The following is a 14,131-nucleotide window of genomic DNA, read 5'->3' on the forward strand; positions in this document are numbered from 1 at the left end:
CTTCTACTTCATAGTTTTTTTTTGCCTTCCTCTGCATCAACTTGCAGGATAACAGGCCGAATTGGATGGACAAATTTATTTTTTCAGCCTTATAAACTATGTTACTATGTTACATATCATATACACCACTTACTGCAGCCATATACATTGAGAAGAGTGTCTATGAATAAAGCAGTAATGTGTATTAGTTTTCTAGGCCTAGAAAACTAATACATATTACTGTTTTATTCATAGGCACAATATATGATTATAATGAAACCAGTAATATATATTAGCTTTATAACTATAGAAAACGCACAGTCCTCAATATAATAAGGTTATATCCAGGAAGTAAGTCGTCAACCTTCGACATCACCTAGGTTTGAATATTGGGAGAGATTAACGCACAATAAAAATCTAGCCTTATATTGAGAATAATGGGGGACATTTGTGACCAGGTATGTGCCACTTTTGTGGCGTCTGTAACGTAACGTGAATTTAAAAGATTTGAGAATGAATATACTTACACAGGCTGTTAATGAATATATTTACTTAGTGTGATTAAATATATAACACAAACAAATCACATACAGAATAATAAAAAGTAGATAAACATCACTAGCCTAAATGGAGTGTAGACTCCGTCGATCATGCTAGAACCCATGGCTGTCTACCACATTATAACACATGACCGACACCCCAGGGTGTACAAGAGAGATAGGACAATCATACTTACATCCTACCTAGAATGAAGAGCTTGGTGGAATCCCAATAAATTTGTTAGTTCAGAACACACTTATTCTTATCAGCCCCTCCTCCAGTGTGCATCACGCATGTCTCGGAGATCATTGAGGAATGTATTCTTATCAGCACAATGGGGGATGGGTACTATCTCTAACCCACTTCATTACAAGGAAAACTTGGAAACTATTACACAGAGTATTAAACAGAATTAAATGGGACAGAACCAATCAGTACTTAAAGGGAGTCTGTCCCCTTCAGAACATGTTTTAAAATGATTATATAGCTCTGTGGGAGGCAGATCCATAACACTGATGGTACCCAGGTTTATTTTTCAGAGCCTCCAAAGTGGCAAAAATGAAGTTTGAAAGATATGCAAATTTTATATTGCGAGTGCCCAGGGGCAGAGAGTGTGCTGCAAGTGCCCAATGCTCCCCGCCTTACTTGCGCCTGACTCCTCCCCTCTATATTGTCCAGCCAGCCCTTTATCATTGTGGCGTCATTTTCGTCTCCATTCATAATCCAATGCATGTGCGCTTCACTGCCAGGACAGGGCATGCGCAGTACATTGCCCGCTGTGGGCAGAGGCATACTGATATGGAGTGCGCATTCGCCGGTTAATTAACGGGCCCGGCAGTGAAGCGCACAGGCTCTAAATTATGAATGGAGACGAGAATGAGGCAGCAAGGATTCAGGGCCGGACAATATAGAGGGGAGGAGTCAGGCGCAAGTAAGGCGGGGAGAACTGGGCACTTGCAGCACACACTCCGCCCCTGGGCACTTGCGATAGGTAATTTGCATATCTTTAAAACATCATTTTTGGCACTTTAAAGGCTCTGAAAACTAAACCCGGGTACCATCAGTGTAATGGATTTGCCTCCCACAAAGCTATATAATCAGTTTAAAACATGTTATGTAGGTGACAGACTTCCTTTAAAATACCCTTACAATACAGCGTCTATCTGGCACATATTCTGTGTCACACCATTGTGCTGCAGAATCTGTGACTTCTTCGCTCATGTCAGGTCTAAAAAAAGTGGGCAGCGGAGGGGCCGGTAGGCATGTCTTATTCATTATTTTCGATGCCTGGTTTAGGCGTAGAAAATTGTCTAAATTTAAGACAGCAAGGAAGCTGTCTTACATTTAGAATCAGCACTCTTCATAAATTTGCTAATCCACCACCAGCTATAGGGCTTATAATGTGCCCCAATGTTTTTTATACTTAGAAAGCTAAAACACATTACTGGTTTGAAAAATAAATTGAGGGTTAGTCAGCACATCCCAGCGCGCAGGTGCACGTTGCCATGGCTGGAAGCACAAAAGCCAAAAACAAACAATGCAACAGCATAAAGTAAATACAATAGTGCCATACTCACTATAGGAAATGTAAAATGCTAATTCTACGTTATAAATGTGAGATTTGTGGCAAATACATGTACCAATTTTTTTGTGCCCGTCTGCCAGCGTCAAGGCAATCTCTTTAGGACAGGAACCTAACACTAAATACTACATCCACTGGTGTCATACCGGCATTCAGGAAATGCAGGGTCCTGGTTTCTTTATGATCCTATATTGTACCTGTGAAAAAAAACTGTAATATGTTTTAAGTTTCTAAGAATAAAAAACACTTTAGCCTATAACCTCAATATAGTGAGGTTATAGGCTTTTAATATGGGTTAAATTAGAGAGAAAAAAACATATATAATTCTCTCCTGGGACGTCAACTTAGGATCTTTACATGCAAGGCTGACCACTTATCACCAATCTATAGCATTACCACATAGAGAAGGAGGGTTTTTCTATACTTAGCTATTACACATTACTGGTTCCATTATAATCAAATATTGGCCCTATGAATAAAGCAGTAATATGTATATATAGAAATCCACTCTTCTCAACGTGTAAGTTGGGTATATGATATGTACAGTGCATGCTAGGACACAGCTCTAGGGTACAGCTCTGCCCTCAACATGCTGATGTCTGGCCCTGTCAATCAAGGGGAGGAAGGCAGTGTTACAAAAGCAGTGCTTCAAGTATTCAGCTCCACCGCCTGTTTCTCCAACTTGCTCATTTGCATATGAATAAAAACACAAATCTCTGCAGCTGTTTGGCATACAGACAAAATAAAGGTGTCGTTTTTAATCAGCATAATGAGCCCTACCATGCAGTATGCCTGGTTTAATAGGGTTAATCATGCTGACAGAGCCTCTTTAAATGGAATGTATTGTTAGAAAATGACATATTTAAATCATTGAATTATTTAAAATTGTATGATACTTTTATGATAATCTATATAAAAACAAGTCTTGACATATTTTACTTTTCCCACCAGTGAATAGAGCATAGTAGACCGACATTTCCTCTGCAGCTCAGTTGTCAGCTTTGCTCTGTAGATTGTGACAGGGTCAGCAGAGCAGGAAGTATTTAATAACAGCTCTGTTGAACTGCTTGAGGCAGGGCAGTAATACTGTGCTTTCTGAAGACTATAGTTGTCACTTGACGAGTAGCATTTTTCTGTTTTTTAACTCCCATTAATCACAGCTTCTATAAAATACACACAGATTGCTGTAGAGACAACACTGGAAGGACGTGTATGACTGTTATTGAGCAGACCAGAGCTTCTCAAACTTATTCTACTCAGGCCTTACCAGCCAATCCAGGAGCCATAATACTCCCCATCAGCACTATATACCGCAGAGCAGCTCAACTTACCTCTATAGCAACACAAACAAATACTTAAAGGGGTTGTCTCACTTCAGTAAGTGGCATTTGTCATGTAGAGAAAGTTAATTCAAGGCAATTACTAATATATTGGGATTGTCCATATTGCCTCCTTTGCTGGCTGGATTCATTTTTCCATCACATTATACACTGCTCGTTTCCATGGTTACTGACCACCATGATATCCATCAGTGATAGTCGTGCTTGCACACTATGGGAGAAAGCGTCAGCCTCTCTGGTGGCGGGGACCATGGGAGCGCACATAGGCTAGGGCTTTTTCCTATATTGTGCAAGCACGACCACCACTGATAGATTGCAGGGTGGTCTGTAACCATGGAAACGAGCAGTGTATAATGTGATGGAAAAATGAATCCAGCCAGCAAAGGAAGCAATATGGACAATCACAATACATTAGTAATTGGCTTGTATTAACTTTCTCTACATGATAAATGCCACTTACTAAAGTGAGACAACCCCTTTAAGTGCAGCACAAAATACCAGCACCGCCGAACAAATATCAAAGTGCAGTATAAAATACTTTCACAGAAGAGCCTAATATTACAGTGCAGCACAAAATAATTCCCAGCAGGGCCAACCAAATACCTCAGTGCAGCACAAAATACCTCCCCAGCAGGGCCAACCAAATACCTCTGTGCAGCACAAAATACCTCCCCAGCAGCAGTAGTCCCTGGAGGATGTGCATAAACTACAAGGTGACTTGGACACTGTGTTTGGCCATTCATTTGACAAATTACATTCCTTGTGGATAACTAAATTATGCATCTGAGTATTCATAGGTGGAGTAAAACCTGGAGAGTGACTTGCACTTGGCGCGAGGACGTCGGCACTCTGTGACCTTATGCTGTGCACGTCATAAAACATTTTTCTCAGCAATGCGGGCACATATGACCATGGGACCAGCACAAATGCCTTCAGCTGCCAAGAGCACATGTAACAGGTCAGCCAGTTTCATAGGTACAAATCTGCTGACAGATGCACTTTAATAGTAAGTACCTCCTCACATAATGGACAACATGGGGTTACTGTTAGGCAATTGGGTTATTTACTATTAATATGAGGCACATGGAGGTCCAAACTGATGTGCCTGACATTAAGAGTCCATTCACACGTCCGTAAGTGTTCTGTGGATCCGCAAATTGCGGATCTGCAAAACACAGACACTGGCCATGTGCATTCCGCAATTTGCGGACCGCACATCTCCGGCACTATAATAGAAAATGCGGACAAGAATAGGACATGTTCTATTTTTTTGCGGAAACGGAAGGACGGGTGCGGATCCGTAAATGCGGATGCGGACAGCACATTCCGGCCCCATTGAAAATGAATGGGTCTGCACCCGTTCTGTAAAATTGCGTAACGGATGCGGACCCATTTTGCGGACATGTGAAAGGAGCCTAAGGCTTCACACGTGGCTAGTTTTGCAGTCTGCAAACCGCATATCCACAAAACTCGGTTGCGGACCGAAATTACAGTAGTATGATGGGGTTACTACAGTCCTGATCAAAGGTTTAAGACCACTTAGAAAATTGCAAAAAATCCTATTTAGCATGGCTGGATCTTAACAAGGTTCCAAGTAGAGCTTCAACATGCAACAAGAAGAAATGGGAGTGAGAAAAAACTTTTTTTGAGCATTCAATTTAATGAAAACAACGAATAAACTGAAACAGGCTGTTTTTCATCTAATCAAAAGTTTAGGACCACACCTCCAAAAAAAAAACTAAACCCCCCCAAAACAGAAATCCAACTTCCAAACATGAACTCAGTAATGAGTAGCTCCGCCGTTATTGTTTATCACTTCCAAAATTTGTTTCGGCATGCTTGATGCAAGCGTTTCCATGAGGTGAGTGGGAACATTTCTCCAAGTGGTGAAGACGGCCGCACGAAGGCCATCTACTGTCTGGAACTGTTGTCCATTTTTGTAAACTTCCTGTAACTGTCGCGTACACATACATACACACAGGGGGGAGGGAAGTGACCACTGCGCTTCACCCTTACCCCTGGCCCTGCCTACTTGCCTCGCGAGTCCTAATGACAGGGGACAACTGGACGGCAATCCCTAACTTGGAATAAGTGCAGGGATGACTGACAGACAGACAAACAACAGGACGTGAACGGACCGAGTCAATACCAGGAAAGTTACAAAGTACAAATGGAGCAAGCAGAGAATTGTCAGGAGAAGCCGGGGTCATAAATACCAGGAGAGACGTGAAGTACCAAAGGAGTCAGCAGAGGATCGTCAGGAGGAGGCCGGGGTCAGAATACCAGGAGAGCAGCAAAGTACACAAGGAGCAGGCAGAGGATCGTCAGGAATTCAGCAGGAGGTAAGTACGCCAGGAAAGACCAAATCACAGGTGGAACCTAAATTAACAGGCAACCTGTGGCCAGCAGGCTGCCTGTATTTATAGTGGGGAGTGAGGGTCATGTGACGTGGCCAGCGTCACATGACCGACAGACCAACCAGTCGAGCACCGAGTGATCAGCTCGGCGCTCAAGGCAGACTTAGGAGCAGGGAGCCACCCAGCTAGTAAAGCCGCCCTGGGAACGAGGTAAAACACAGATCCTCGTTCCCGAAGCGAAGCAGCAGGTCTGCGGCTAATGGGGGACCGAGTGCACCTTCGGAACCCCGTTACACTTCCCTTGCCATCCATCCCCAAAGGTTCTCAATTGGATTTAGATCAGGGGAACACGCAGGATGGGCCAAAAGAGTGATGCTATTCTCCTGGAAGAAGTCCCTTGTCCTGCGGGCATTGTGTACTGTAGCGTTGTCCTGTTGAAAAACCCAGTCGTTACCACACAGACGAGGGCCCTCAGTCATGAGGAATGCTCTCTGCAACATCTGGACATAGCCAGCGGCCGTTTGACGCCCCTGCACTTCCTGAAGCTCCATTGTTCCACTGAAGGAAAAAGCACCCCAGACCATTATGGCGCCCCCTCCACTGTGGCGCTTAGAAAACATCTCAGGTGGGATCTGCTTGTCATGCCAGTAACGTTGGAAACCATCAGGACCATCAAGGTTAAATTTCTTCCAACTTTGAATGTCCCATGTTTGGTGCTCTCTTGCAAAGTCCAAACGAGCAGTTCTGTGGCGTTCAAGGAGACGAGGTCTTTGAAGACATTTTTTGTTTTTGAAGCCCTTCAGTCTCAGATGCCGTCTGATGGTTATGGGGCTGCAGTCAGCACTAGTAAGGGCCTTAATTTGGGTCGAGGATCGTCCAGTGTCTTGACGGACAGCCAATTGGATCCTCCGGCTCAGTGCTGATGAAATTTTTTTGTTTTGGTTCTTCCACTTGACTTTTTTGTTCCATAACCCTCAGGATCATTTAAGAATTTTTGAAATTCCAAATGACTGTCTTACTGCGTCCCACCTCAGCAGCGATGGCGCACTGTAAGAGACCCTGCTTATGCAGTTCAACAACCCGACCACGTTCAAAAAGGGAGAGTTTTTGTGCCTTTGCCATCACAACGTGTGACTACCTGACAGAAAATGACAATGAATCCACATCTTTGCACAGATTTGGCCTTTTAAAGGCATGTGGTCCTATACTTTTGATCAGCTGAAAAACAGCCTGTTTCAGTTTATTCGTTGTTTTCATTAAATTGAATGCTCAAAAAATGTTTTGTCTCACTCCCATTTCTTCTTGTTGCATGTTGAAGCTCTACTTGGAACCTTGTTAAGATCCAGCCATGCTAAATATGATTTTTTGCCATTTTTCAAGTGGTCTTAAACTTTTGATCAGGACTGTATTAATGGGAGGCACATGATTTTATCAATTTTTGATTTCCATGTGCCTCACATTATTAGTAAGTAATAATTGCGGACAAGATTAGGCATTTTCTATTATAGTGCTGGCAATGTGCGGTCCGCAAAAATGCGGAATGCACATTGCCGGTGTGTGTGTTTTGCGGATCCGTGGATCCGCAAAACACATACGGATGTGTGAATGGACCCTTAATATGGATGCGAAACCAATGCCCAAAGTTTACAATTTTTTTCGTGAGTTATGTTCAGCGTAGGTGTAAACCAACTGGCCAGACACAACTGATATATGGGAACACCCCTTCCAAGCACAGCAAAAACTGGGTATATGTTCTCAGAGAGAATCAAGAGCACCGAGGGCACCATAAAAAGTATGTAACAGCAATATCTAAATATCTGGACACTGATGGAATTTAATAATTGTTTGCATGAACTAACGTAAAAATAGGGGTATTATGTCGTATCCACACGATGTGCCACAAATTCCGATGAATGCAGGTCCCACCTCTAGGAGTGTAAAAACCACACCTTTACCACAATACACCTACAGCCGAGGATGCGCCTCACAGATCAACCTGAAGGGAGCTGCATTGAGGTGACCGGAAATTTTAAATGCAGATTAGGATGTGACTGCAGAAAACTCAAGATCTGACCTATATCAGTAATGTAAATGAAATAAGCAAAGTAGCTATTATATATCGATCTTCTCCTGACAGAAGATGTAAGGGACTGTCTCTATATACAGTAGATTGTAGGCGATCCAGTGGAAATCCTCCTCCGCTGGAGGACTTACTTATAGCTTTCTACTTCAGATCCAAAAGGACACGTGAGAATTTGACACTTTTTGCGATTCAATAGTTCTGATAAATCTCTGACACTATGGATTGTATGAAGATCTCTGACCTTTTCTCCCATCCTATATAGAGGCTGACACCCATTACTGCAGGAGAGGAAAGCCCGGGCCTCAGTCCTAGTCCAGAGGATAGTCTTTTAGATATAGAGTGTAAGCTCACACTTCGTTATCAGTCTGGAGAGAAAAAGCTTCAGCTTCTTCAGGTTTTGTCGGTGCTCTGTGAGAGGATCTCAGACTCCATTTTTACAGACGTCAAGCAGGTGAAGATCGATTCTACAGATCCGTTTAGTCTGAGCAGGGAGTTGCTGTTCTTCTATTGAATGTGTCCTTATCTGTGTTCAGGTAGTGGAGTTTGTTTTGATGACTCTTGAGAGGGCCTGCACCAGTCTTGCCACCTCTAAAGGAGGTACCGTGGCATCTGAAACACTCAGCATGGCAATGGGACTCGTTGCTGCCATGTTGGGAGCTGTAGAGGTAAGTGCAGGAATTTGTATATTCTGGAACATAACCCTGAAAGGCTATCTCCACCTTTTGGTCTGCCTGACCCCTTTGTTCCTTTATGGTAAATTTAACTTTAAGTGACTTCCAGCAAAAATTGTTTAAAAGTGTTGTCCAGGACTAAAAAACAAAAAAAAACATGGCTGCTGTCTTCCCATAGCGTCACCAGGTTCTTTGTGGCATTGTAGCTCAGACCAATTCCACTGACAGGTGTGGTGATGATTTCTAATCCTATACAAACCCTTAAAAGGACATTTTTGGCACTCCATCCAGTTTGTTTAGATGCTGTTAGGAATGGCTTATAATAACAGTACCTTCACACCCATTAAGAGCTCATTCACACGACTTTTTAAGGGTGCCGTAACAGCGTTGCAGGCTGCAATGCACGGGCACCGGCCTTGTGAATTTACTTGAATGGACATGTCCTATCTTTTGTGGTGCGGAGGAACAGAACCAAAAGTCCATGGAAGCGCTTCAGAGTGTTTCCATGGGCTTTCAATCCGTACCTCCACTCTGCAAAAGACATGTCTTCTATCTTTTGCTGTATCTTGCGGAGCTCGGACCCATTTAAGTCAATGGGTTCGCCTCTGCAGCATGGAGTGCACACGGCCGTGCCTGTGTATTGCGGACCCGCTGTTTGCGGTCTGCAATACGGGCACGGAGGCCTTACTAATGGACCCTAATGCGAACAGCCATGTAGGTCCCTGACTATTTGATTTGCTATATATAGAGCACAGTGCTTTTATATAGGGTATATTGCGCTCTCCTAAAGCTCTACACTGTGCTGTTCTTCTGGCGTTCTACCTGGAAATTCATAAATAAATCGATAACTGATAACTTAAATTCCCTTACACACTGTGGTACTTCCCAGTGTGTACTGGTGGTGCCAGATTTTGTATGGACATGCAATTGACAAGGAGAATGGTAATGCTCAGTGACTGGTTTATTCATACATTTCCAGGAAGAACAGCAGAAATGACGCAGTTCCGCAATGTTATTTAATAGGGAGTATTTTTTTTTATAACAGACTTTTTTAGGACAGCAGACGTGCCTTTGTGAAATTAAAGTGCTTCCTAGTTCTGAGAAGTCACATGATACCTTAGCCAGTCAGCAGCATCAACATGTAGGCATATAGGTAACTATTCTACACGACTGGAGTTTTCTGAGATTCAGAAACTGATACAAAAAAGGATAGGTCATCAATATCAGATCGGCGACCTTCGACACCTGGGACCCCACCTGTTTGAGGAAGCCACGGTTCTCCAGTTAGTACCGGAGCCTCCTCGCAGCTTACCAAACGCAATGCCGCCCATTGCATAGTGGATCTGCTTGGTATCTTAGCTCAGCCCCATTTATTTGAATGGGATTGAGCTTCGCCTTGGCAAAGTGACTGATGAACGTGAACTTTGGCCTAGGAAGAGGCTGTGGTGCTCACTGGAGCTCAAGCAGCTGATTGGCGGGGGTCCCAGCCAATCTGTTATCAATATCTGATTCTCAGAAAACCCCTATGAACTATAATCATTGTAGTGTAGCATAAAGAAAAGCTCCAAGCAAAATGTATTGACTTTGTTATATGGAGTGTAGAGCCGTGTGGTGTGATACGTGATGCTCCAAAGAACACAAGACAATACCTGTGTTGTCCATCATCCCATCATTCCCAATATGTGTACTGCCTGGAGGTTTCCTTTCATTTCGGCTAAGGCTGCATGGGCATACTTCCAGTGCCATCGTGCAGCCCACAGAAATGCAGTCAGATTGCACAACTCCACTGTGAATAGTTGCAGAAGGGACAAACCAGTGGATGGAGAGTTCCATCATCTCACAGAAGTTTCCGTCTGGTACCAACATATTCTTACATAATTACTTTCACTCATTTATACAAATGTCAGTAAGCCGGTGCCCGAATTGAGAGGGAGCATGTGGCCCTGTGGGCACCATACTGGTTCTGGGCTCCTCTGTCAGTGATGGCACAACTGTTGTATATTACTGTATTATTCCGATTTATTTTTGATATGTCCTTCTACACAGCTGACCTCAGCAGATTTCGGATATTTGAAGCAATTGATTCCAGTGTTGGAAAAAGTAATGGAGTCCCACCCGGAGCCAGTCATTCAAGAGCTGGCTAGTGACCTGCGAGTTACCATTGCCACACATTGTGCTGTTCCCTTACCAAATAGGACACATAATGACAGTGACACTGAGAAGAAAGACACAAGACAGCAAAGGCTTAACAAAGATGCTGACCTACAGAACATACAGGAGATCCTAAGCTCAGCCAAAGATCCTGATGTACCCACCAGGGCAGCAGCTCTGCGCTCCCTCACTCGTCTCCTAGAGCAGAGGCACCCTCAGCTGACAGAACATCGGGAGCAGGTGATGCAGGTATGCTGGAACACATCTTATCCACTAGGTGGCGCTGTCTTCATGTATTCTAATATGTTTTCCATTTGTCTCAGCTCTTTGTGGAGAATTTAGAGCAAGAAGACCCCTTTGTGTATCTGTCCGCTATACAAGGTACGCTTACTCGCAGACGTGCTGTCCAGAAGTAAGATACATGATGTGAATACTGTGAATTTCTTAAATGTACCATGTGATAGCTCTCAAAAATAGCCACACTCCTGGATTAACAGAACAACATCCATTTACTGCATGTGGGTTTCCGTTTCTGTTCACATCCAAAATAGATGGAAGCCACGACACAGTGCTGGATCGACACCACTGGTACTCAACAGACTCCATTAACTTATAATGGGTTAGGTTGGGGTCTGCTGATGCATTGCCAGCAAAACTAGCTGATTTTTCTGTCAAATATGATGGAATCTGTAACTGAGGTTCCTAACGGAAGTTCCAATGCAGATAAGAAGCCCTGCTAGGTAATTGCTTTAATCCCTGTTCCACCTCTTCATGTCTCCAGGATAGAGCGTGACTGTAAGGCCTCTTTCACACGACCGTTTTTTGGTTTTTTTCCGTCTGCGGCCCGTTTTTTGCGGTCCGTATACGGAACCATTCATTTCAATGGTTCCACAAAAAAACGGAATGTACTCCGTTTGCATTCCGTTTTTCCGTTCCGTTGAAAGATAGAACATGTCCTATTACTGCCCGCAAATCACGTTCCGTGGCTCCATGCAAGTCAATGGGTCCACAAAAAAACGGAACACATACGGAATGTACTCTGTATGTCCTCCATATCCGTTCCGTTTTTGTGGAACCATCCATTGAAAATGTTATGCCCAGCCCAATTTTTTCTATGTAATTACTGTATATGCCATACGGAAGAACAGAAACGGAAACACAACGGAAACAAAAAACAGAACAACGGATCTGTGAAAAACGGACCTTAAAATACTGAAAAAGCCATACGGTCGTGTGAAAGAGGCCTAAGGATGAGCTGTGTGAATAATTTCCGTGTGCGAAGCTTGTCCTTTCAGCCACATGCATGGGTGCTGTAATTGTCAGCCACATGCATGGGTGCTGTAATTGTTCCACCTTCATCCATGATGCCCAGCTCCTTAGGACCAGATTTTGAGAGTATTTATATTAGGATAATAGTACGCTGCTGACAATATGGCTGTTAACATGGCTATATAAAGAGTAATTTAACTTCATCACCAAATTCTTATTGCACATGTCTACCTCGGGCGCATATACCTTGTGGGGGAAATCTTACGTGACCACAAATACTGTTTCCCTTTTTTACAAACAGGTATTGCTGTAATGTCCGGAGACATACCTGAGCGCATCCTGCCCATCCTCCTAGCGCAGTATGAGAGTGCAGTGCCACCCAAGGCGAAGGCACCAGCTCCTGAGACTAGGATGAAAGTAGGAGAAGCACTGATGAGATGCACACGGACTCTGGGTGAGTATATCGAGCGGGTCACATGGAGAAATGCCTGCTGGACATATCTGTTTGTAGTAGTACCACCCAGCACTACAAATCTCATTGCTGATCGTCTGATGACATCACATTCTCTCGGAAGTTCTGTATTACTGAATCATAGCGTCCTCAACAGTCCCCTGGAATGGTCTACTATGTGTAACATCTTTACTTTCAAACAGGGAATGACTACAGTTTGCACCATTGGAGATATTTCCACTTCACTACCAGTAATGATAATATTGTCATCTGTCAGCCACTGTACTTCTGAACCAGTAGAGCCAGTCTGCCGTTATTTGAGTATGCCTACACTGTGCAGTCATAGTTACGGCTGATTGTTTGAACATCGTCCCAGGGGATGGCCCATCTGGGACATTGATGGTATATTGCTAGGATATGCCATCGATGTCAGATAGGTGTGGGTCCCACCTATGGGACTTGAGCCAGCGCTCGGCTATTTTAGGAACTCCCATAGCAGTGAATGGGTGGTGGTCACGCATGTGTGGCTTCTCTCTGTTCACTTCGGGCATCCCGTTCTGGAGATAGATGCGGGTCTCACGTATGGGACCTGCCCCTATTCTGACATATATCCCAGATGAAATACCCCTTTAAAGGGATATTCCCAGAATGACAGGGTTTCTGACCACTGAGACACACAGCGATCTGAGACTGGGATTCCTGTGTCCCCTGTTAGAATGAAGCAGCGGCTGCGGAGCATGCAAATTTCTTTTCCATTCAAACTTTTTGGTATTATACTTTGCTGTCATCAGCAGTCCCATATTGTTTGAATAGAGTGACTGTGCATGCTTGACTGCTGCTTCATTCAAACAGGGGACACAAGACCCCATTGTGATGATTAGTAGGTGCTCCCAGTGATATTGAGCTGCACAGCAGTAACTAGGGACAGCCACTACATAGTGTACAGAGCTGAGTAGTTCCATTGCCTGGTTCCAGTGCCACAGTTACTGGAAACAGCTGATTTGCAGTGATGCCAGAAGGCAGACCCCCTGAGCATCTAGTATTGCTGACCTATCCTAAGGTAAGTCCTGGACAAACTCATTTAACCCCTTTTCCGACATGCTGTACATATACAGCACAGCAAACAAGGAGGGCACTGTACATGTGCAGCACACTGATTGAGCGGGACACAGGAGCAGTGCTTATATCCAAAAAAAGAGTAAAACAGGATTGCACATCCTCATACTATGTTTTGATCTAATAACTGCTTCTCAGCATAATTAACATAAAATCTCAGCGTAATAAATAGTATACATGCTATACTTGAGGCATTAGTATACATTTTGATCAAAAAGCATAAGCCCACTCACCATGCCAAAGTTGCTTTCTCGAGTGCGAACCTACTCTAAATTTGGCGCAGCGACCACCGATGCCGCAGCACCGCATCAGCAGACTGTGGGACCCAGCAGCCAAACACCACCCCTGCTGCTTGGCAATGCCACCCTGGCACTGGGCCCCACCAGCACAGCACCACAGCAACAATGGCCACCACACAGCACCGCACCATGTGAACAGTTGTCAAAACTCACCTTATCATATGCTCTCCTGGTAAGCAGGAGCAGTGCTTACTCTATCAGGACATGGCCTGGCTGTTACTGACAGCCAGGCCCCTGCTGTAAGTGCCAGCATTGCTGAAAACTCAGATCCCTGCAGTTTAACCCCTTAGATG

The 14,131-nt window shown here is 44.0% G+C and overlaps 1 protein-coding gene across 1 annotated transcript in view; it reads left to right on the top strand.

Annotated features, from left to right (window-relative positions):
• The window catches only part of TANGO6 (transport and golgi organization 6 homolog), a 48,759-nt gene that overhangs the window by 23,387 nt on the left and 11,241 nt on the right, over nt 1-14,131 (top strand). The window contains exons 11-15 of the mRNA XM_040424358.1: nt 8,144-8,332; nt 8,415-8,546; nt 10,599-10,952; nt 11,027-11,084; nt 12,274-12,426. Of these exons, the coding sequence (XP_040280292.1) occupies nt 8,144-8,332; nt 8,415-8,546; nt 10,599-10,952; nt 11,027-11,084; nt 12,274-12,426 (886 nt within the window). The remainder of the gene's footprint in view (nt 1-8,143; nt 8,333-8,414; nt 8,547-10,598; nt 10,953-11,026; nt 11,085-12,273; nt 12,427-14,131) is intronic.

The sequence above is a fragment of the Bufo bufo genome, chromosome 3 (genome assembly GCF_905171765.1).
Source record: "Bufo bufo chromosome 3, aBufBuf1.1, whole genome shotgun sequence".
Classification (NCBI taxonomy): domain Eukaryota; kingdom Metazoa; phylum Chordata; class Amphibia; order Anura; family Bufonidae; genus Bufo; species Bufo bufo.